This window comes from Squalius cephalus, assembly GCF_949319135.1.
Source record: "Squalius cephalus genome assembly, chromosome: 4".
NCBI classification, from domain to species: domain Eukaryota; kingdom Metazoa; phylum Chordata; class Actinopteri; order Cypriniformes; family Leuciscidae; genus Squalius; species Squalius cephalus.
The window spans coordinates 28,251,036-28,272,610 of NC_137125.1; the positions used below are offsets into that span (position 1 = coordinate 28,251,036).

General features: G+C 39.8%; 2 protein-coding genes across 6 annotated transcripts in view; both read left to right on the forward strand.

The window, feature by feature from the left end:
- LOC307157479 (uncharacterized protein) overlaps window positions 1–21,575 on the forward strand; it is a 143,873-nt gene that overhangs the window by 109,407 nt on the left and 12,891 nt on the right. Inside the window, exons 1-2 of one of the 5 annotated variants that reach the window (XM_079869390.1) lie at window positions 17,133–17,178; window positions 17,667–17,804. The exons of 3 other annotated variants lie outside the window; for them this stretch is intronic. In XM_079869390.1, coding sequence (XP_079725516.1) covers window positions 17,720–17,804 — 85 coding nt within the window. In that variant the 5' untranslated portion in view covers window positions 17,133–17,178; window positions 17,667–17,719. Of the gene's footprint in view, window positions 1–17,132; window positions 17,179–17,211; window positions 17,349–17,666; window positions 17,805–21,575 lie in introns of those variants that run through there. One more of the 5 variants, XM_079869391.1, reaches the window with a different exon arrangement.
- LOC307157006 (putative nuclease HARBI1) lies at window positions 8,162–9,750 on the forward strand (the record flags this gene model as incomplete). The annotated part of the gene is made up of 2 exons (XM_079868734.1): window positions 8,162–9,029; window positions 9,290–9,750. 2 exons carry the CDS (start codon window positions 8,162–8,164, stop codon window positions 9,748–9,750), a joined length of 1,329 nt encoding a protein of 442 aa, XP_079724860.1.

Genomic DNA, 21,575 nt, shown 5'->3' on the forward strand with positions numbered 1-21,575 from the left:
TCAACCGCAGATCGCACCATCAGCCAGCACAATTGCGTCCACTGGACCCGTCCGAGGGTGGAGAGGACTGGTGTCCAAGCTGGCTGATCTGCCACTGACATCTGCCCGAGCAGCCGATATCCCGAGATTTTCACTGGTCTCAGCGCTCTCAATTCCCCAGGCCCCCATGCCAGAATCTCGTTCCGCCGAGACTGCTGATCCAGAGACTGTTCACGTCGCGTCTGCTGATCCAGAGACTGTTCACGTCACTTCTGCCGATCCAGAGCTTCACACCAGTCCAGCCGAGCTTGCACTTCACGGCAGCACAGAGCCCTCTTCACCGCTGGTCCCGTCCAGTTCAGAGCCCTCTTCATCGCTGGTTCCGTCCAGTTCAGAGTCCTCTTCACCGCTGGTCCCGTCCAGTTCAGAGCCCTCTTCATCGCTGGTTCCGTCCAGTTCAGAGTCCTCTTCACCGCTGGTCCGGTCCAGTTCAGAGCCCTCTTCATCGCTGGTTCCGTCCAGCTCAGAGCCCTCTTCGCCGCTGGTCCTGCCCAGCTCAGAGCCCTCTTCATCGCTGGTTCCGTCCAGCTCAGAGCCCTCTTCGCCGCTGGTCCTGCCCAGCTCAGAGCCCTCTTCGCCGCTGGTCCTGCCCTGCTCAGAGCCCTCTTCGCCGCTGGTTCCGTCCAGTTCAGAGCCCTCTTCATCGCTGGTCCTAACCAGCTCAGAGTCCTCTTCGCCGCTGGTCCTACCCAGCTCAAAGCCCTCGCCGCCGCTGGTCCCGTCAAGCTCAGAGCGTGCTGATCCTGAGCCAGAGCTTCACGTCAGTCCTGCCGAGCCAGAGCTTCACGTCAGTCCTGCCGAGCCAGAGCCAGAGCTTCATGTCAGTCCTGCCCAGCCAGAGCCAGAGACTGTGTACACCACGCCGTCCACGCCTGTGTCTTCGGACAAGATGGCCGACTCCACGCCTGTGTCTTCGGACAAGATGGCCGACTCCACGCCTGTGTCTTCGGACAAGATGGCCGACTCCACGGTTGTGTCTTCGGACAAAATGGCCGACCCCACGGTTGTGTCTTCGGACAAGATGGGCGACTACACGCCTGTGTCTTCGGACAAGATGGCCGACTCCACGCCTGTGTCTTCGGACGAGATGGCCGACTCCACGCCTGAAGGGTTGTCTCCGCCCTGGCTGTCTGAAGGGTTGTCTCCGCCCTGGCCGCCTGAAGGGTTGTCTCCTCCCTGGGCGCCTGAAGGGTTGTCTCTTCCCTGGGCGCCTGAAGGGTCGTCTCCTCCCTGGGCGCCTGCACTGCCTGATCCGCCCTGGCCGCCTGAAGGGTCGTCTCCTCCCTGGGCGCCTGAAGGGTCGTCTCCTCCCTGGCCGCCTGCACTGCCTGATCCGCCCTGGCCGCCTGAAGGGTCGTCTCCTCCCTGGGCGCCTGAAGGGTCGTCTCCTCCCTGGCCGCCTGCACTGCCTGATCCGCCCTGGCCGCCTGCACAGCCTGCTCCGCCCTGGCCGCCTGCACAGCCTGCTCCGCCCTGGCCGCCTGCACAGCCTGCTCCGCCCTGGCCGCCTGCACAGCCTGCTCCGCCCTGGCCGCCTGCACTGCCTGCTTCGCCCTGGCCGCCTGCACTGCCTGCTTCGCCTGCTTCGCCCTGGCCTCCCGTCTTGCCGCAGGCTCCAGGTCTTGTTCCATTCCACGGACCTGGCCCTCCATCCCTCCCTCGTTCCACCTCTGCTCCATCACCCTCCTTGACCTTTATTTATTGTTGTGTGTGGAGCGTCTGGAATCCGCTCCTTAAAGGGGGGGCTCTGTCATGATTCTTGTCTTGTGTTCCCCTTGTCTTGTGTGGACTTATTTCCTGTTCTGTGCCATGTTTTGTAGTCCTCTGTAGTTTTCTAGTTTATTAGTCTTCCCAGGTGTTTCTAATTAGCCACACCCCCTTGTTATCTTGTTTAGCTTGTTGGTCCCAGTGTATTTATAGCCCTTGTGTTTCACTTGTTACTTGGTCAGTTGTTGTACATGTAAGGGTTGCTTCTAGTCTTGTCATGCTCGTGGTTTTGTTTCTTTTGAGTTCTGTGTTCTCTGTTTTGTGTTACTTTATTAAATCACCCTGCGTTTAGATCCTCGTCTTCGTCTGTCTTCCTCCGCAACATTACAGGTGGTAGCTAGCCTTGTAGACGGAAGAGTGATTTATCTTATAGGCAGATATGCGCTTTCTGGATTAGTGGGAGTGGCTTGCGGAGCTGTGCAATGTGGTGCATTGTGGGAGTTGTTGTCTTTCATACAAATGCGTCCTGAAGTTATTTTTTGTCTTTTCTCGGTCACAAAGGCACCAAATTCAAAATTTCTTTTACATTTCGACTACATATATGACCCACTTTAAATAAAAAACAATGTTCAAATGGGTGAAATGCCCCTTTAAGAAAAGTATCCGTTCACAAAAGACAAAGAAAATAACTTAATCACGAAAAACAGCAGCACGACCTGAATTAACCATCACGTGGTACGCGAAACTGCAAAACAAAACATAGTCAGACAATAATTTACTCCAATCAAACAATACAAAACATACACTAAATACATACCACACACGAATTTTGTGGACTAGCGATGATGGGACTAGCGATGATTTGAACGGCATTGTCGTGGACTTGATGTCAGCTGAGGCAGTCAGCGCCAAAACAGCTGTACCTGGGAGTATGAAAAAATTACAAGATAAACACTTGCTCCATTTTATAATGTACCAAACAAGTTGTCAAAGTGTTTGTGTTATAGGCTATGGCAGGGAGGACTTAATGAACAGCACTATGAGCATGAATGCACTAAATCCAGGTAATCACGCAATTCTGTTTCATTACAGGGTCAGTAACTAATCCTTGCAGCAGAGATTATCCATAGACAGAATATTGATGTTATAATAGCATACAAATGAGATATTCCACAACACGTTAGGTAGAAGCAACACAGATTCACAAGATTCCTCATGAATCTTATATCATAAGTTTAAATGAGAAATGACAACATTAGCCTAAGCTATCGAGTATGCAAAAACACCCCTACTTATGTTGTTTAACTGGTATTTAGTGCTAACTTACCATTTGTATGTAACGTGGACCTTGGTATATGGTCGAGGCTAGCATTCGTCGCCATTTGTTGTTTAGCAGCCAGGACTCGGGGCTCCTGAACACCAGGCTCCATCCAAAATGTCACGGTCATCGTGCACGCCGGGCTGCCCAGCACGAACTCTTAACTTTTCTGCCTCCTTCACTTGGTCCTCCATTAGTGCAACAAGAGGGGAGACGACAACAACTATCGGCTTAGCATCGATATAGCGTTCGCCTGAAGGCCTGTTCACACCGGGACGAATTTCACGTGCGATATTCGCCGACGTTTAACGCTTTGTGACTAAACAAAGGGCGCCAATGTAAGTGTGCACACCGACACGAAAAACGCCACGCGTAAAAGCGTCATTTTTTAAAAAACGCCTTGGGTTCGTTTTTTTGGTTTGACGCGCCGCGTCAAAAACTATCCGACCAATGAGATTGGCGCTTTTGCTCACGTGTCTGGAGCTTCTGAAGTTACAGTAAAACACAACTTGGGGGCGCTCAAACACAAAACGGTCTTGCCGAGCACACATACGTAACGGCGAAGAAGATATACGCCAAGTAGCGTCTACACTACCGGGAAGAAATAAGACGAGGAAGATGCAAGGCAAGATGAATGGTGCTGGTCTCGTTGGTGTCTGAACATAAAGAACTATATGACAAATGCGACAGCGACTACAAAAATCTTGATAAAAGAGAACTGTTATGGAGTGGTATTAAGCGCCATCTAATGTCAGGGAATGAATTTGCATTGCATGTTCACTCGGCTCATCGTCAACGAAAATCGCTTGGGTGTGAACACAAAAAACGCGTTGAAAAACGCTGGCGAATAACGCGCGCCGATATTCGTCCCGGTGTGTACGGCCCTTTAGCCAGCTCTTTCACCACTAATGGAGCGAGCTGGTAAATCAAGCTTTTCCCGAACCCCGTGGGGAGGAGGGCCACAACATCATGGCCACCAACAAAACTCAACAAAGACTGTTCTTGCTCCGGCTTTAATTATGGATATTCTTCAGCGTTGCCACAATGGACCGAATGGCTTCGCTCGCATCTTTCTCCAATGCCATTACTGAACTACAACTCAAAATAGCGCAAAACATCACATCATCGTTCTCAGTCACTCCCTCTGTTCGCTGATTGGACCGGTAAAAAATTGACCGAAGAAAACCCAAGAATATACCACAAACCCAGATAGAGTACTGAAGGAAAATGAAAATTGAGCGGAAGTACATAGGAGGGCGGAGCCAGGCTAACAAAGCTGGGAACACTAAATGATATTCAAAGTCACATTGCATGCTTTTAACATTTAATAAAGCACATAAACAGTACCTGAGATTATCATTGCCACACCTTGTGTTTGTTTTTCCAGCCGCAATTTTGCAGAAAAAACATTAATTCTATTCAGATAGCAACATGCGCTGCCATATTTTGCGTCTCAGAAGGAGTGAGAAGAAGCTACAGATGGTGCCCAACCAGAATGAGACTTTTACCGCCGCCGTTCCCGCGGCGGCAAAATTGGGATGTGTATTTGCTGCCTTTTACCGCTGAGTGGCGCTGTAATCACAGACTTTGAAAAGTGTCAGTTTATTCTCTTTATGACGTAATCTGCCGCGGCAGTAATCTGAGCTGAGGTCACAGATAAATTCAAGATAAATATTGTGGTTAAACGAATTCAAATTCATTAAATTTAAACAAAGTAGACACACGTTAACATTGTGTGCCCAGTTTTTCTATAATTTAGAAAGGCTATGTCAATAGGTTACTTGTCATTTACTTTGTGTTATTTTAATGTGTTTGTAGATTTATTAACTGAAACATAACAGTGAAATAAATTAAAATAATTTACCGTAAAATTAAAACATTTTCAGGACTTGCAGTTACTAACCGATGTTAGTCGGTTTAAGCATTCTTTGTTATATTCAGAATTAAATAGGCTTACATGTTGTTATGATTATCAATTGAATTCTTTAAAAAAATAATCAACCACAATGCCTATTACTGCCGCAGCAAAAATAAACCAGTCGAATTTCAAAGTCGTTCGCGAAATGACTAGGCTATACCGGGTGCCGCAAGTGACAGGGCAAAACAGCAGCAACTGCGGCATTTTAAAAGGTAAGTTTCCTCTCTGTTTATTTAAAAAAAAAAAAAAAAAAAAAAAAAAAAAAAACATGGCGCAAGATCTTGTAAAAAAAAAAAACGTTTTTCATTATTTGAACAAAAATGAGACTGATTGAATATGTAAAAATATAAACAAACAAAGCAGAGAATAAAACAAACTTTTAGGGAAAAAATATAGGCCTATTATGCTACAGCAGAATTGGTTAACATTAACGAAAGCAAAATATGTAAAAATACATTTCAAACAAACTAAAACAAAACAATTTCGTGGCCGAGTGGTAGGCTGTAACTTACGTTTCAATAATTCAGATGACACGGGTTCTAATCCCGAACAAACATGGGCTACTTTTTTATTATTAATGCAGAGAGATTTGATAGTTCTAAAATATTGCTACACCATATTGTTTTTTTCTCCTATAGCCTATATTAAATATTTTATATTTATAAAATAAAATTACCATTAATTTCCATTTTACATTAGGGACAATTTTTATCCAACAGAATGGCTGAATTAACATCTGCATAATAATAATAATAATAATAATAATAATAATAATAATAATAAATAAACAGCACAAGGTCTTGTAAAAACACTTTTTTTATAATTTTTTTCGAGACAGTAAATTGCCAATGTTAAAAAACATAAGCAAATAAAAAAAGAATATAACAAACTTTTAAAACGGAGAAAATAGTAGACCTAGGCTATTCAGACGATAGCTCTGTGGTCAATGCATTAACAATAGCCTCTCGGAGCTTCAAACGATCTGAGATCGAATCTCAGTGTAGCCGACAGTGTTTGTGTTTTTCCATTCTTGATGCTTAAATATGCATCTGTTTATTAAAGTCAATCATCTTGTTTAATTATCAATTTACAACATAAATTTGCTACATTCCAGTTGAGCCGCTGCAAAGACGACACATCTGATGAGGAAGACTGTCAGCCGATTGCACCAGAAAATTAAGATGATGAAGCTCGTCTTTAATCTGCTAAAAAGAAATTTGTGTGTGAATCATTCACGAGATTGAGATGACTGACAGTGATACCCGGCCATAGCAACGGAAGACATTTTTCAAAACAGATCGAACAAATCAGAAAAATACTTTCAATACAGTATTGCTTTCAATTAAAAAATAAACAATGAAAATGTAAAAGAAAAAGAAAATTAATTAAGTTTGAAAACCCATCGCACATTTCAAGATATGAATAAAGTGTCGGAACAGTTTATTTATTTAAACAGGGTTGCATCGATAGAGTTTATTCCCTTTGTGATGCAAAATAAGAAACACAATCTTATTCTTGCAACATTTTAAATTTCTATTGTCAAAGAAATTGCAGCTAAATTAAAAAATTAAAACGGTACAAAACGAAAAAAGTTCAAAGCAACATAAATTAAGAACAGGCGTTTTTCTTTGTCTCTCTCGCGCTGGATATTTTTTTTGTAAGTTTGGTCTCTCTCACTGCGCGCGGCGGGTCTCTCTCGAAATTAAGCATTTCAGCGTAAAAAAACACCATACAGCTGATAATACTGTATATGTCGCTGTGTGTCATCCACACAAATCACGAAAGAAAAAACTGTAACAAATAGCTTTTGTTCCTTCAAAGATACAACATGCCTTGCTGAATTCACCTCACAATAAAACCAGGTGGGTCGCGAATTAAAGAGCTCTGTATCTGCTAAATTGAAATTGTGTGTGGAAAACCTTTAAATACAATCAATAAAACTACAATATATAATTTAATAAGATATAAGGCCTACTGTACATAGGCTATGGACTTTTGGAGATTTTGAGATTAATCCTTAAAAGAATTTTGCCTTTGCCTGCTCATCAGGCTGGCTCCGACACTCTCCATATGAAAGACGGAACATTAACACCTCTGTCCTGCACCCCCACGATAAAGCAACTATTGCCTTCTCCAAACCCCCCACAGGCTAGCTGAGTTTGCAAAACAAAACAAAGAGTTTGCCACTCGTCGTGGTTTGCCAAAACACTTCATTATAAACTTCAATATTTCATTCAAAACAATCTCAAAACGCTTTGTGACATTTTGAAAAGCCGTGGATGCATTACTGCCACTGGAACCATGAACGCAAATACTGGTTCTGATTTTATTGTTTGTCGTTTAAACGTCATATATATATTTATTTATTTATTATTATTATTTTTTTTTTTTTACAGAACTGCTTTTGAAATTACGATTGGAATCATTATAGGTTACAGAAGTAAAGTCATTGTATAATAGGCTATTTGTTCCTTAGTGTAAAATGGAAATGCATGGTGATTTTATTTTGTAAATAGGCTATAAGCAAAAAACTATGTTTTAGAACTAGACAAATCTCTCTGCATCAACAATAGACTATAAAATGCATTAATAGGCTAATATAAAAATATCAGTAATCCAAGTTAGTTCGGGATTCGAACCCGTGTCATCTAAATGATCGTAACGTAAGTTCACCCACTCGGCCACGATTCACTCGTTGCGACATGGCCTAACGTTCCAGTGTGTCTTCATTCAAATGAACGCGCCGCCGCGTTTGTCGAACACTAATTCAACATGCCAGAAAAAAACCTGGCTTTGGAACAATGCATAGCGCCACTCGTCGTCGTGTGCCAAAAAATTTACAATAATTTAGTTTAATTTATTTCAGTGTTAATGTTTCAGTTAAAAAAATCCTCTACAAATTAAATTAACACAAAGTCGGCTACAAGAGTCCTTTATAGGCTAAGTAAAAAGCAAAGGGCTTAAGGCCAATTTATACTTCTGCGTCGAGGGTACGCCGTAGTGTACGTCGTAGGCTACGCACGTAGGTGACGCCGTCGTGAGCATTTATACTTCTGCGTTATGTCTGCGTTGCTCTGCAGTTGCACCGCCGAAACGCTAGTTGGCGGGGGCGGGTTTCAATGTTCCACTGTGTTTAGATTCCTCGCGGGTGTTTTGAGTTTAGGCTACTACAACAAGCAATGGCGACTGAAAGAGAGCGGATCATGTTGGAGTTGGAGCTTATTGAGGTTGAAAAACAGTTAATTTTAGTGAAATTACTCAAATTAAAAGGCAGAAACGAGAGAAGGCGTCGGAGGAGATGGTACGTGCGACCCGTGAACCTGATGAGGCAGAAGGAGGGTGAATTTTCTGTGCTTGTCCGGCCACTGAGAGACATGGACGAGGAAATGCACTTCAGATATTTCCGAATGTCTGCAGGTAGATTCGACGATTTAGTTCGTCGAGTGCAGCCATTTATCGTACATCAGTGTACGCACAGTATGCCTGTAGACATTACGCAGAGACTGGCAATCACCCTTCGAGTTTTAGCTTCAGGTGGAAGCCAACAGGCTGTAGCAGCTAGCTACAAACTGTCGTCCAGCACAGTGTCTTCCATAGTCGCCGAGGTATGTAAAGCTTTGTGGAAAGCACTGCAGCCAGAGTTTCTTCCCTGCCCTTCAGTCGCCCAATGGGAAACTATTGCTGCCGATTTTTGGCGACTGTGGAACTTTCCGAACTGTGTTGGCAGCGTAGACGGAAAGCATGTCAACATAAAAGCACCACCGCACGCAGGTAGCGACTACTACAACTACAAGGGTGCACACTCCATTGTTCTGATGGCTACCTGTGACGCCAGATATCGCTTCACCATGGTGGATGTGGGGGGATACGGACGGGAAAGTGACGGTGGTGTCTTCAAGGAGAGCCGATTTGGTTCTAGGCTTCTTGAACACAAACTGAACCTGCCCCCACCAGCCAATCTGCCTGGAACAGGAGTCAAAATCCCACATGTGATCATTGGTGATGCTGCATTTCCCCTACACAACAACCTCATGCGTCCCTTTCCAGGTATGTCACAGACGAGATTTATTTAATGTAATAGTACTTCATGTATGTGTATATATGGTGGTGAATTCAGGTTGAGTGGGACACTTTTTGCCATTGAGATAACTTGGAAAAAGTGTCCCAATCAACCTGAATTTTATATATATATATATATATATATATATATATATATATATATATATATATATATTCATTCCTGATCACAGCTACATTGACACTCAATGATTGCCTATCAATTAATACTGTTTTATTTTTCTACATAGGGATGAACCTACCAATGGATAAGCAGACCTACAATTACCGTCACTCCAGAGCCAGACGCGTGATTGAGAATGCATTTGGCATTTTGGTTGCAAGGTGGCGAATCCTTGGACGACCTCTAGAATGTCTGCCAGACAAAGCAGTTGATATTGTGAAAGCTTGTTCTGTTTTACACAACTTCCTGGCCTACACAGATGAGGTCAGCACACCTGTTAGCAGATACATCCCTGCTAATTTCACAGACACTGACACTACAGGGTCACCTCAGCTCGGGGAGTGGCGCAGAGTGGTGTCAGGGGACACAAATCTTTTGGAACCACTAGATCCACGTCACCTTTCAAGGGCCCGCTCCACCAGAGCTGCAGTTGGTGTACGGAATGACCTGACGGCCTTCTTTCAGTCACCCCACGGAATTGTGCCATGGCAGAACAACATAGTGTGTCGTGGTCAACTTGGTCAGTAAATTGTACTGGTGTAAAATATATACACCAATAAATGACATGCAACCATGTAAATAAAGACCAGTTTTAACTGTTCACGTTGTTTCTTCTTTAATTACAGTAACCTGCACCATACAATGTGCAAACTATGTATAAAATAATGTAACATGTAAAGGTGCAATGGTCTAGAATTGTTTATATTAAATATAGATGCAAAAGAGCAAACTATACACAAATAAATACTGTTATTGATCTTAATTTGCTGTAACCTGAACCATACAATATGCATACAGCAGGAAATGACATAATTGGTTTCAAACTATATATACAAATAGGTTAAAATATGTAAAAGTGCAATGTATAAAGGTGCAATGGTCTAGAATTGTAGATTAAAAATAGATGCTAAAGAGCAAACACACACAAATGGGTAAACTATACATTAATCTTTATTTGCAGTAACCTGCACAAAACAATGTGCAAACAGCAGGAACAGGCAATTTTTTGTATGCAAACTATATACACAAACGGCCATACTATGTACAAGTTAGTACAAAGTATTAAGGTGCAATGATACACTATTAACAATAAAAATGCACGAGAAAACTGTACACAAAAGCTACAAACTATATAGTATAACCTGCACAAATAGGTGCAAACAGACAAAATTATTAAAAAACAAAATGCTAAAGTGCATACTATTTACAAAAATGTGCAAACAATAAAACCTGCACAAATAAGTGCAAACAAGCAAAATATGAATAAATGCAAAAGTGCAAACTATATACACAAATGTGCTAACAGACAACTTACTAAAAGATGCAAAAGTGCAAACTATATAAAGATAGTGCACAGAATTAAAAGGTGCAATGTTGTAGAAGTAGGCACAATTGTTTATTTTTTCTGCTGCCACTCAAACAGGACCTTGGACACATCAAACATTGCCTGCGCCCTGTGCTCCTCCGGCACCCTTCGCAGCATGTCGGCAACAGTGTGCCCAAACCGGTCGCTCTCGTCATTTCCATGACTCAGTCTCTGTTGCAGCTCGACCCGCCGTTCCTCCAACTGAGCCTCCAACCAAGCAACTTGCATTTGGACCCAGTCCTCTTGTTCCTTCCTCTTCCTTTTCTGTGCCATCCTTGGACTGGGGGACTGAAGAGATGTCTGGGGGGACTGAGATGTCTGGGGGGACTGAAGCGATGTCTGGGGGGACTGAAGCGATGTCTGGGGGGACTGAAGCGATGTCTGGGGGGACTGAAGCGATGTCTGGGGGGGCTGAAGCGATGTCTGGGGGGACTGAAGCGATGTCTGGGGGGACTGAAGCGATGTCTGGGGGGGCTGAAGCGATGTCTGGGGGGACTGAAGCGATGTCTGGGGGGACTGAAGCGATGTCTGGGGGGGCTGAAGCGATGTCTGGGGGGACTGAAGCGATGTCTGGGGGGACTGAAGCGATGTCTGGGGGGGCTGAAGAGATGTCTGGGGGGACTGAAGAGATGGCGGGTGGGACGGTGGACATGCTAGTTGGTCGTTATTGGCTGAAGGTCTCACAACAGCCGAACCATTGGAGTTTGAGCTTGAATCGCTCCCATCCTGCGATTATGAAAGAAATAGCAAATAGTGTAAGTTAGTCTTTTATATATAAAAGCTGATGCATCCAGTGTTAATTCACAGATAAACAGAGCTATGAATACTGCATATTCCTACATTGCAAATGCTACGTTGTTGCGTTTGTATTATCTGCAAGCCCAATATAATTACAATCTATTACATATAATATAAATACAATATAATTAAAACCCATTACACATGCTTTTTGTTTCCCAGGTATATTATTTTTGCACTAATCAATAACGTTACGGCGTGGTAGCATTGCTAGTTAAGTTAGCTAACCTAAAAACAACAGAGGTTCATAAAGGACGTGCATTATTTACCTTATCGTCAAAGTTTGACTCCGTAAGCCGGTGTTTCACATGAGGTGCCAGCCAAGACAGGAATAAATAAAACGCTGGGACTTTTTTCCCTCCTGGATCCCCGCTCCTTGTGGCGAGCTTTTTACGGAGGCGAACGTACTTGTCTCGACAGTTCTTCCATCTCTTCATACAATCCGCTACATCCAAACCGACGTTGGAGGAAATCTCTCTCCACGAATTCGCTGCCATCTGGCAGTCTTTGTATTCTGCAGAAGACGAGTCATACAGATGGCTGTATTTCCGCACTTCTTCAACTAATCGCTCGGTCACTTGGTCCATTTCCATTTTCTTCACTGAACTTTCACCTGAACTTCTGAATTTAAAAATGGCGGGCGGTGCAGAAGAACACGCCGGAAATGCGTAGCCGGAAATGCGATGCTACCAAGCCGACCAATCACAGATCTTGCGGTCCGCGTCGCCGCGACGCGTAGTTACATTTTTGAGGAGGTGCGCGTCAGGGTACGGCGAAGGGTACGACGTATGGTACACGTCAATGCATATGCTACGCCGTACCTTCTACGCGCACCCGACGCAGAAGTATAAATTGGCCTTTACAGTCTTAATATTTAGGCTACTTTGCTTAAATTCGATACATTTATTTTCAGTAGGGCCTAATAAATTTGTAGAGATGTAATTTCAGTATGCTTCACCAACGCTATGTATTCAATTAAAGTTCCAAGAGGTCTGGTATATATTTCCTTCCCAGCTGACACAAAAAATCACAACTTGTGCTTGCTGCGAACGCAAGTTATTTAAGGTGTCTCAACTGTACACAGTCTACCATACAGTGTGAATTCGTTACAAGGTTTTATTTAATTAAATTAATGTGCAGCAATTTGTACAAATAGAGTCTATAGGCCTACTATACTGTTGTAGCCATTAAATAATCTCATTTAGTATCATATTTGTTTTACAAATACACATCCTGCTTGTTGCACGCACACATATTATGTCAAAAAAACGAAATATTATGTTGAAATAACATTATTATTAATAATACATCTTTTAGAATATTTGATTAAATGCTGATTGTTGCGCTTGTTCAATTTAATAAAATTAAAACTTTAATTGTGATAATTAAAATAATTGAAAATTAAATATTTAGTGGCCAAGTTTTGCTAATTTAGGCTATTATATAGGCTAGTATATGCCTATTGCCTATATTAAGTAGGTCATATTAAGACAAGGCATATATTAAGTTATTTTAGCTGTTATGAGAAAAATAAATCTAACGAAATCTAAAATCTAAATCTAATAAATCTAAAAAAATAATTCTAACGCCAATTCAACATGTCAGAATAAAACGTGATTTTTGAACGATGCGTAACGCCACTCGGCCTGGTGTGCCAAAACTCTACATTTTAAACTTCAATGTTTAATTCAAAACAATCTCAAAACGCGTTGTGACATTTTTTTAAAGCAGTAGCCTAGCCTATACATTAAGGGCATTGGAACCAGGATCTTAACTAAAACCCGTTCCGCGTAATCTCTGAAAAATTATACCACACTACTCCATGTATTTTTTTTTAAGGACTGCTTTTGAAATCACTATAAATTACTATGCAATTGTATCGCTCACGAGAGCTCTTCATTTATCTAATTCCTCAATAGAATAGTAAAAATATTCAGCGTCATTGCTCCTAATATCGTCTCTATTTTTAACTTTTGATTCTATTTTTTTCAGTTCTAAAATTGATTCTATCTTTGGTTCTATTCTGTTGTAGCATAATAGGCCTATTTATATATATGAAAAATATGCCTATCAGGCTTAGGGTTTTATATTTAACCCACTTACATTTTAAAATACGGCTATTGCTGCTGTTTTGCACAATGTCCCTTTGCGCCACCTGGCGGTCATTTCGGGAACGACTTTAAAATGCGGCTGGTTTATTTTCGCCGCGGTGATTTTGGTAATAGGCATTCTGGTTGGGTACCATCTGTAGCTGCTGCAGTGGAAGAATACAACAGAAAAAATAAGAAAGTATACTTTCAGTCTACTTTTTATGTACTTCTCAGAAATATATTTCAAATTGCACTTAAGTATACTTGACTTATACTGACAGAAAAGTCTAAGTATATTTGGCCTATACTGTATAAGTATATTGATCGAGATATACTTAAAAGTATAATTAAGTATTCTAAGTATTCTTGGCTTGTACTTGTGTTTACTACTTTGATTGAGTAGCTTATTAAATACTTTTTTTAAAACATAATATTACACACTGTCTTATAAACTAACATGTTCATGTTTATATAGTAACAAGCTTTCGGGTGGAATAGCTTATAGAGTAAATAAAATAAGCATGGAACTGAACCTGATCTTGTACACAGATATAATAATAATTTTTAAAGTTTATTCAAGTGTTCTATTAATATACTTCTTTTCAACTAAAAATAAGAAAGCATACTTTCAGTCTACATTTTATATACTTCTCAAAAATATACTTTATGTACTTCTCAGAAATATACTTATATTACACTTAAGTGTACTTGACTTCTACTGAGAGAAAAGTCCAAGTATATTTGGCCTGTACTTGTACTCAATCTTTTGATCGAGATATACTTGAAAGTATAATTAAGTATTCAAAGTATACTTGGTTTGTAGTTGTGTTAACTCTTTTGAGTAGCCTAATAAATATACTTTTTTTACATAGTTTTTCATATATAGTCTTATGAAACTTACATTGTTTGAAAATATTGATTAAAATATTGATATAAAACAGATATGTTTCTAATTCTGTGTATTTGAATTTTTGTTTAGGCTAGTCCACTGGTAGTGTACTTAGGAATTTACTTTAATTCTACTTTACTCTTTCCCCACCATTGACTGAATTTTCCAGCTATCCGTTTTCACTGTTATACGGTAGGGGACGCTATATGACATCTTCTAGTACAGAATCTCCGGATCAAAACACAGGAGAAGAAGAAGCTGAAACAAGTGATAGAAGATTGCTCACTCAAATGTAAAATAACGTGATCTTCAAACATTAAACAGCGTGTAAATCAAAACTGCTTAATATTACCAAATGAAATGAAGCGTAACCCATGAAGAGAAAACGACTGTGAAGCTTTGGGGGTGTTGGACTCGATCTACTCCATATGTGTTTTGATCATCGTTCTCAATCTGATCAAGGATGAATTTGTCTTTGACAAAAATTTTATTTTCTCAACTTTTTTGTTTAAAATGTTGCCTTTCTTTATGAAACTTACCAACATTCAAGTGTTGATAAAAAAGTATGCATGAACCTAATAAAATGTTTTTAAAATTAAAGTACAGTTAAAGGTATTTTTCAAGTATAAAAAATACAATTTGAACATAGTGGTATAGACTAGGCCTACTGCAAGTTAGCCTGGGTTTCCCCATGCTGCCTTGAGCGCAGCGCGATTTTATTCACGCTGCTAGGCAGCCTGGATTCCATGGACCAGATTTTCCCCTCAAAAAGGGAACCAATCACAGAACGGGGAGGGAGCAGCAAGACGATGACGACGTCTATGCGACACACCGAAGCAGTTTGTTTATATATATGGATCCAACATGGCATCAGACGCGAAGTTACCTTTCGATGCAGCCTTTTGTCTTCTTCCTCGTCGAATTTCTGTCGCTCTACATACGTCATCTGGTATAATTGAAACGATTGGCTATGAGCTACGTGCAGGCGCATTTGATAGACATTCGTAGCGCCCAATAAACGGCTCTGGGCATTCGTAAACCACGCCTCAAATACGAGAAAATGAACATGTGGTTCCCAGACCACGACTCAATGAGACGAGGTCTGATGTTAGCCAGGCTAACTGCAAGTGCAAAAATAACATATAAATAGTAAACTATAAGTATAATGTTAAGTTCACTTAAAGAAAACTTGTAGTATAAAACTACTAAACTAGTAGTTTCCTGAGAGTACACTAAAAGAAAACTTGCAAGTATACTTGCAGTATAAAACTACTAAACTAGTAGTTTACTGAGAGTACACTAAAAGAGCAAAAATAATATATAATTAGTAAACTACAAGTATAATGTTAAGTTCACTTAAAGAAAACTTGTAGTATAAAACTACTAAACTAGTAGTTTACTGAAAGTATACTTCAAAGTGTACTTACATAAACTAAAAATTTGCTACAAGTATAAAAATAGTAAACTACTAGTATTACCCATAAGTTCACTTGCAGTACAAATGAGAAACGTAATTATGAACTAGTTGTGCACTTAAAGTTTACTATTGTTACACTTATAGTACACTTAAACATACTTTTATATACTGAAAGTGGGCCAATTTAGTCCCAAGCGGTATTAAAATAGTACACTTACAAGTTTACTACAAGTACATATTGACATTAGTATACTTACTGCATAATGTATACTTAAAAATATACTTGAACATTACTTAAGTATACTTCATAAAATTAACTTGAAGTATACTTCTTTTTCGTAAGGGTGGCTCAGTTAAAGACTTATTTACAACCGAGACTGTTGCTTGTTCTTGGCAAATACCTTACTTTATTTGTCTTCCGGGAAACATGTAGTATCTTCGGGTGCTTCCGAAAGGGCAGTACTAAATGAAAAAAAATATATATATTTAAACAAAATAAGAAACATTTGGCCATCTTCATCCTCTTAATGCATCTTGTTTCCTTCTGGAGCATCAGTGAATGTTTGAACCTTTTTCATTAGTTGTGCTTTTCTTCATTAGTTGTGAAAAGATGGATCTCAAAATCATACAGTCACTGCTGGAAAGGGTTAAAATATAAATAAACATTTAAAAAAAGGTTACATTTGCTGTAAAACTGAAGAATTTGCAGGACCTGAATGACTTTTCTGTAGAACACTGGGCAGTAAACTGCTCAGGACAAACAAAGGACAAACAAAAAAAAAAGTCATGGATCATCCAGGTAACGGCACAGTATTAAGAATCAAGGGTATGTAAACTTCTGAACGGTGTCATTTTTTATAAATTCAGCTATTTGTTTTGTCTTGTGGACTATATGTAAACATCTTTGATGTAAAATAGCTTATTCAGGAGAGCACTAAATAAAAAATAATGTATAATATTATATTAATATTTGTAAAATATAATATTTTGTATCATCCCTTATTTTGTTAAAATTGTTAACATTTTTGCAGATTCTTCAAAGGGTATGTAAACTTTTTTTTAGCACAACTGAACATATATATGATCTCAGCTTTATTAACTTATAATACATGTTATTTTAACCGGTAAACCAGACTTGTCACTTTTTAATACTGTGATATCTTGTAAATGTTTTCTGCACCCAAACATTGAAGTTTTGCCTTTTAGACAGAATCTCACACTGTTTCATTAGTAATTATTAAAATTGTATATATTTTCACAGTATCAAATATATGTTCTATGTAATATTCTATGCACTTTTGTGATTTTAGACAGCGTGTAATTGGGACTTTTATTTTGGTCTGGCGATATGACGTCATAAATGTGCACCGCACTGTTGTAATTCGGCTGAAGAAAGGTTGGTGTTTAAATGCATTTAAGGTGTTTATATGAAATCATGCTGTTCAATCAATTTCATAATATTTACAAGCTCTGTAAGATGAATTAATTATTTGTTACATTGTAATGCTTTATTTAACATTAATGAACGTTATTTTTGTGAGTAAAGCGCATCCAGTAACAGAAAAGGTGCGTCTCATTTTGCTCCCAACATCGTAAATTAGTTAGTTGTACACACGAATTCGGTGACTGGCAAGCAGTAATGGGAGAAACGGAGTTTTTCGACACTCCCGAGGTAATTGATTCGTAAAATGAATCACTGATTCAAATTATTCGATTCACCGCACGCTCACGAGACCTGCTGGTCAAAACAGTGTAAATGTTACGAGAACAACAGACTACTGAACAGCTGACTACTGAACTAGGGAGCTGAATGAGTTCAGAGATTTAGTTTTGATTTTTTTTTTTCCTTTCTGTTATTTATTCTCATCTTGTCCAAACACACAGACAAACTCCTGGTGAAGCTGCTTACCTGAGATCCACGTGACACTATTATAAATATGGCATTTATTAAAGAGGAGAGTGAAGACATGAAGATTGAAGAAACATTCAGAGTGAAACAAGAAGATACAGAGGAACAAACAGGTTGGTTTCATTCTCAAAGCTGAACTGATACTGTTTAAAATCTCTAAAGAAATTAATTATATTTTTGAAGAATGTCATGACTCATGAGTGTCAAACTAAAGTGGTTTTATTTGACATGGATGAGGAGAGACATGTTGCGATCACATGACCAGACAAATAGTCTACTATTGGGTCATTCCATGTCAAATCAACCAAATTTCAGAAACTTCCCAGGCTCAATTTTTTTATTTTGTTAATAGATTTTCTGTAGAAAGACAAACAAACTTGAAGAAAGCCAAAATATTTAATGTCACAGATGTATACTGAGTAACCCACTATTTTGTAGAGGGGGGTCAAAATGACAATTTTTACCTGAGATTTGGAGCCAAATTAGAGGGGTATAAAATTACTGTAGAAAGATGGCAGCATCATTATGTTATTTTTTACACAGAGATTGGTAAATGTAGCCTATTAGTAAAATCTGTTTACTTTAGCAATCTTTGTCTCATTATATGGCAACGGGGACAGTTAAAAAATGTTGAAAAAGCACTTGTGTTTTTTGCCTCGAGTTTGCATGCCTGTAACTCAAGAAGTATTAAAGATATCTTAATAATATCCTTTTAGATTCTGGTTCTTAACAAACAATTATTTGGGTATCTTCATTTTAAAGGCCATATATGGTTCAATCCCAGAGCTATGGAGATCTTAATGCGGCTGCATGAGTAAATTGGTAAATTGTACATCGTTTCAGTGGTCAAAAAACATATGTGGGCCACTGCGCATATAGGCTAGCTGATACTTTTTTCTTTTAAAGAGGAATATCTGAAGAACAAATAATGTTGAAACTAGAAATGTATCATATTTTTCATAGAACATACCTGAGTGCCTTAAATATTATATTCCAAAGTTTGCATGTAGATTTTCCCTTGATAAAAATGTTATGAGGTAGAAAAGGGAATGTCGCTACAGTTATGACTCATTTCTAGCATTACCATAGTATTTAATAGTAATATTGAATATTATCTAAAGAAAGTAAAAAATATATGTTTTCTTTCTTATGCTTTCAGGTTTTACCAATTATGATAAGACTTGAATTGTAATGACAATTATAACTGTATGTATGCATATAATATGACGCCAATATTATGCATTTTAATGAATAAAGAGAAAATGAATAATTTAATTATAATATTGTGCTATCCTGTATGTTGTTTAATGAAGATAGAAAATTATGCGTTCTTTCTATCACTAGAAAGGTTAGTCTTGTATTGATAATGATTTATTTCTGCTGTGTGCCCAATGATGGTAATATAATACTTTTTAATGAATGATGGTTTTAAAAAAAATACATATAATTTTAATGAATTAAATATGCATTAAATTACAATAACATTTTTAGTGTAATCTTAAATGTAAATATATACTATATTTTCAAGAGAAACATCAGATAACAGTTTATCAGTAAAATGGGCAAGTTTTTAAATAAATCACAACTGAACAGCAGCAGCAATGTACAGAAACAACAAACAAGTCCAACCAGCAGAAAAACAAGCCTTCCTTCAGTGGAGATCAGTGATGCTTTATACTCTTCTTTTCCTTGAAGACCAATCCCAACCGAGCAGTCATCAGAAGAGGTGATCACCCTCACCTGGCTTTACCTGCACAGAAGGCAGAGAAACGACCACTACTGCCACCTAGTGGCCTGACACACATAACATACTAAAATATTAAATAAAATTACACTGTAGGTCGTAACCATGTTTACCGTCGTAACCAGAGATATTTTTGATAATGTCACTGTTGTGCCATACTTTCAACACTTGTTGATGATTGTCTTCACTGTGTTCAATGATATATCTAATTTAGAGGGTTTTTTGTAGCCATTACCTTAGCCAAACCATATCGTTTGAAATTTTCTTAGACCTTCAAGTGAAAATTGGGGCTAAAATCGTGCAGTGTGACCTCAGAATTAGCTTTAACAGATCATCATCATCATCAGTCGAGCTGGGCTAGAGGTCGACGAGAGGTTTCCCTCCTTTTGGTTTCTTTTGCCTAGGCGCGGCAAAAAGACAGTTCCATTGTTTCCGGTTCTTTGCCAACTCGCTGATTTCCTTTTCGCTGAGAGTGATCATGCTTTTGGCGTGATATTTGTTCGCGGTACGATGTTCGTTGTGCCCCGCGCCTATTTGTTGGTTTGATCTGTGACTCATATAAGATGAAACGTTTGACCGGTTCGTCTTCTGCCATGCGAATGCAGTGGCCTGTGAACTTAAGCTGGCGATCGCATATAGTTGTGCTTATTGGCACCTGTTGAACCGTCTCGTATAAATGTTCATTTGTGATATGATCGTTCTTCTGGTCTATACCAAGCATAATGCGGTAACAGTTTGTTCCATATGCGTCGAGTCGATTTGCTAGATGTTTAGTGAGGATCCATGTTTCGCAGCCATAAAGCAAGATGGAGATGCAAGCGGCTTTAAAGTGTCGAATCTTGAAGTTGATCTTGGTCTTGGGTGCTTTTAGAATGGATTTGAGTTTGTGAAACGCTACCCAAGCTAAACCGATTCGAACATTAACGTCTTTCTTTGTTGATCCTACGTAGGCGCCTAGGTATTTGAAGTCATTTACGATGGCTACCTCTTGGTCATCTATCTTGAGTGCGGGAGCAGGAGTTGCGTCTTTCTGTATGTTCAGGCGCATTTGCTCGGTTTTGTTGATATTTATCTCTAGGCCTACTTGGCATGCTTGTATTTTAAGTGCGGTGACTTGTTTTTGTTGTTGCTCTGCGTTTCCTTCAAGTAGGGCGATGTCGTCGGCAAAAGCTAGGTCATTCACTTTGTGACTTAGCACGCGAGTTGTGCGTAAAGTTCTGTAACTTCCGTCTGTTTCCTTGCCTTTGTGTGTAAGATATCCAAATTCATTAGCTGATAGTTTTGAGACGTAGTCGATGACTATGATGAATAGAAATGGTGCTAAGACATCACCTTGAAGTACACCTGTTGTGATTTTGAATGGCTCGGAGCACTGGCCTTGCAGGTATACTTGGCTTTTCGAGTCATCATACAACACCCGAATTGCATCAACGATCTTTGCTGGAATGCCATAGTGTCGGAGAATGGCGAACATCATTTCTCTGTCAATTGAATCGAAGGCCTTCTTGAAGTCGATGAATGTGATGTAAAGTGGGATATCTTGTGCATATGCTCCATCCATTATTCGTCGCAGAATATGAATTTGCTGGATGCAACTGCGGCCTGTTCTGAAGCCTGCTTGGTTCTTTCTGAGCATAATGTCGATGGGCAGACGAATTCGATTTAAGATCATGCGATTGTACACTTTTGCTGCAATTGATGTCAGGGTGATTCCGCGCCAGTTTGTCATTAGCTGCCGGTTTCCTTTCTTCGGCAGAGGTATGATGAGATTCGATGTCCATTGAGTGGGTGCGTGACAGTTTTCGTAGACCATTTGACAGATATAGAGCAGCTCGTCGACTATGAAATCGCCGCCGTCTTTGAGCACTTCAGCTGTCATTGCGTAGTCTGGTCCAGGCGCTTTGTTGCACTTTAGGTCTTCGATTGCTTGCTCTATCTCGGATCGATTGAATTGAGCAGTTTTGATGTCAGTACAGTCGGGTGATGGAACTGGGTGGACTGTTTGATCTGCGTTTTTGTTTTTGTTGTTTAGCAGTGAATCGAAGTACTCGCGCCAACCTTTGAGTAGATCGTTTTTATCTTTGGGCATTGATCCATCGAGTTTCTTTACTTTGCTTGGGTCGGCCTTGTTGTCGTCACC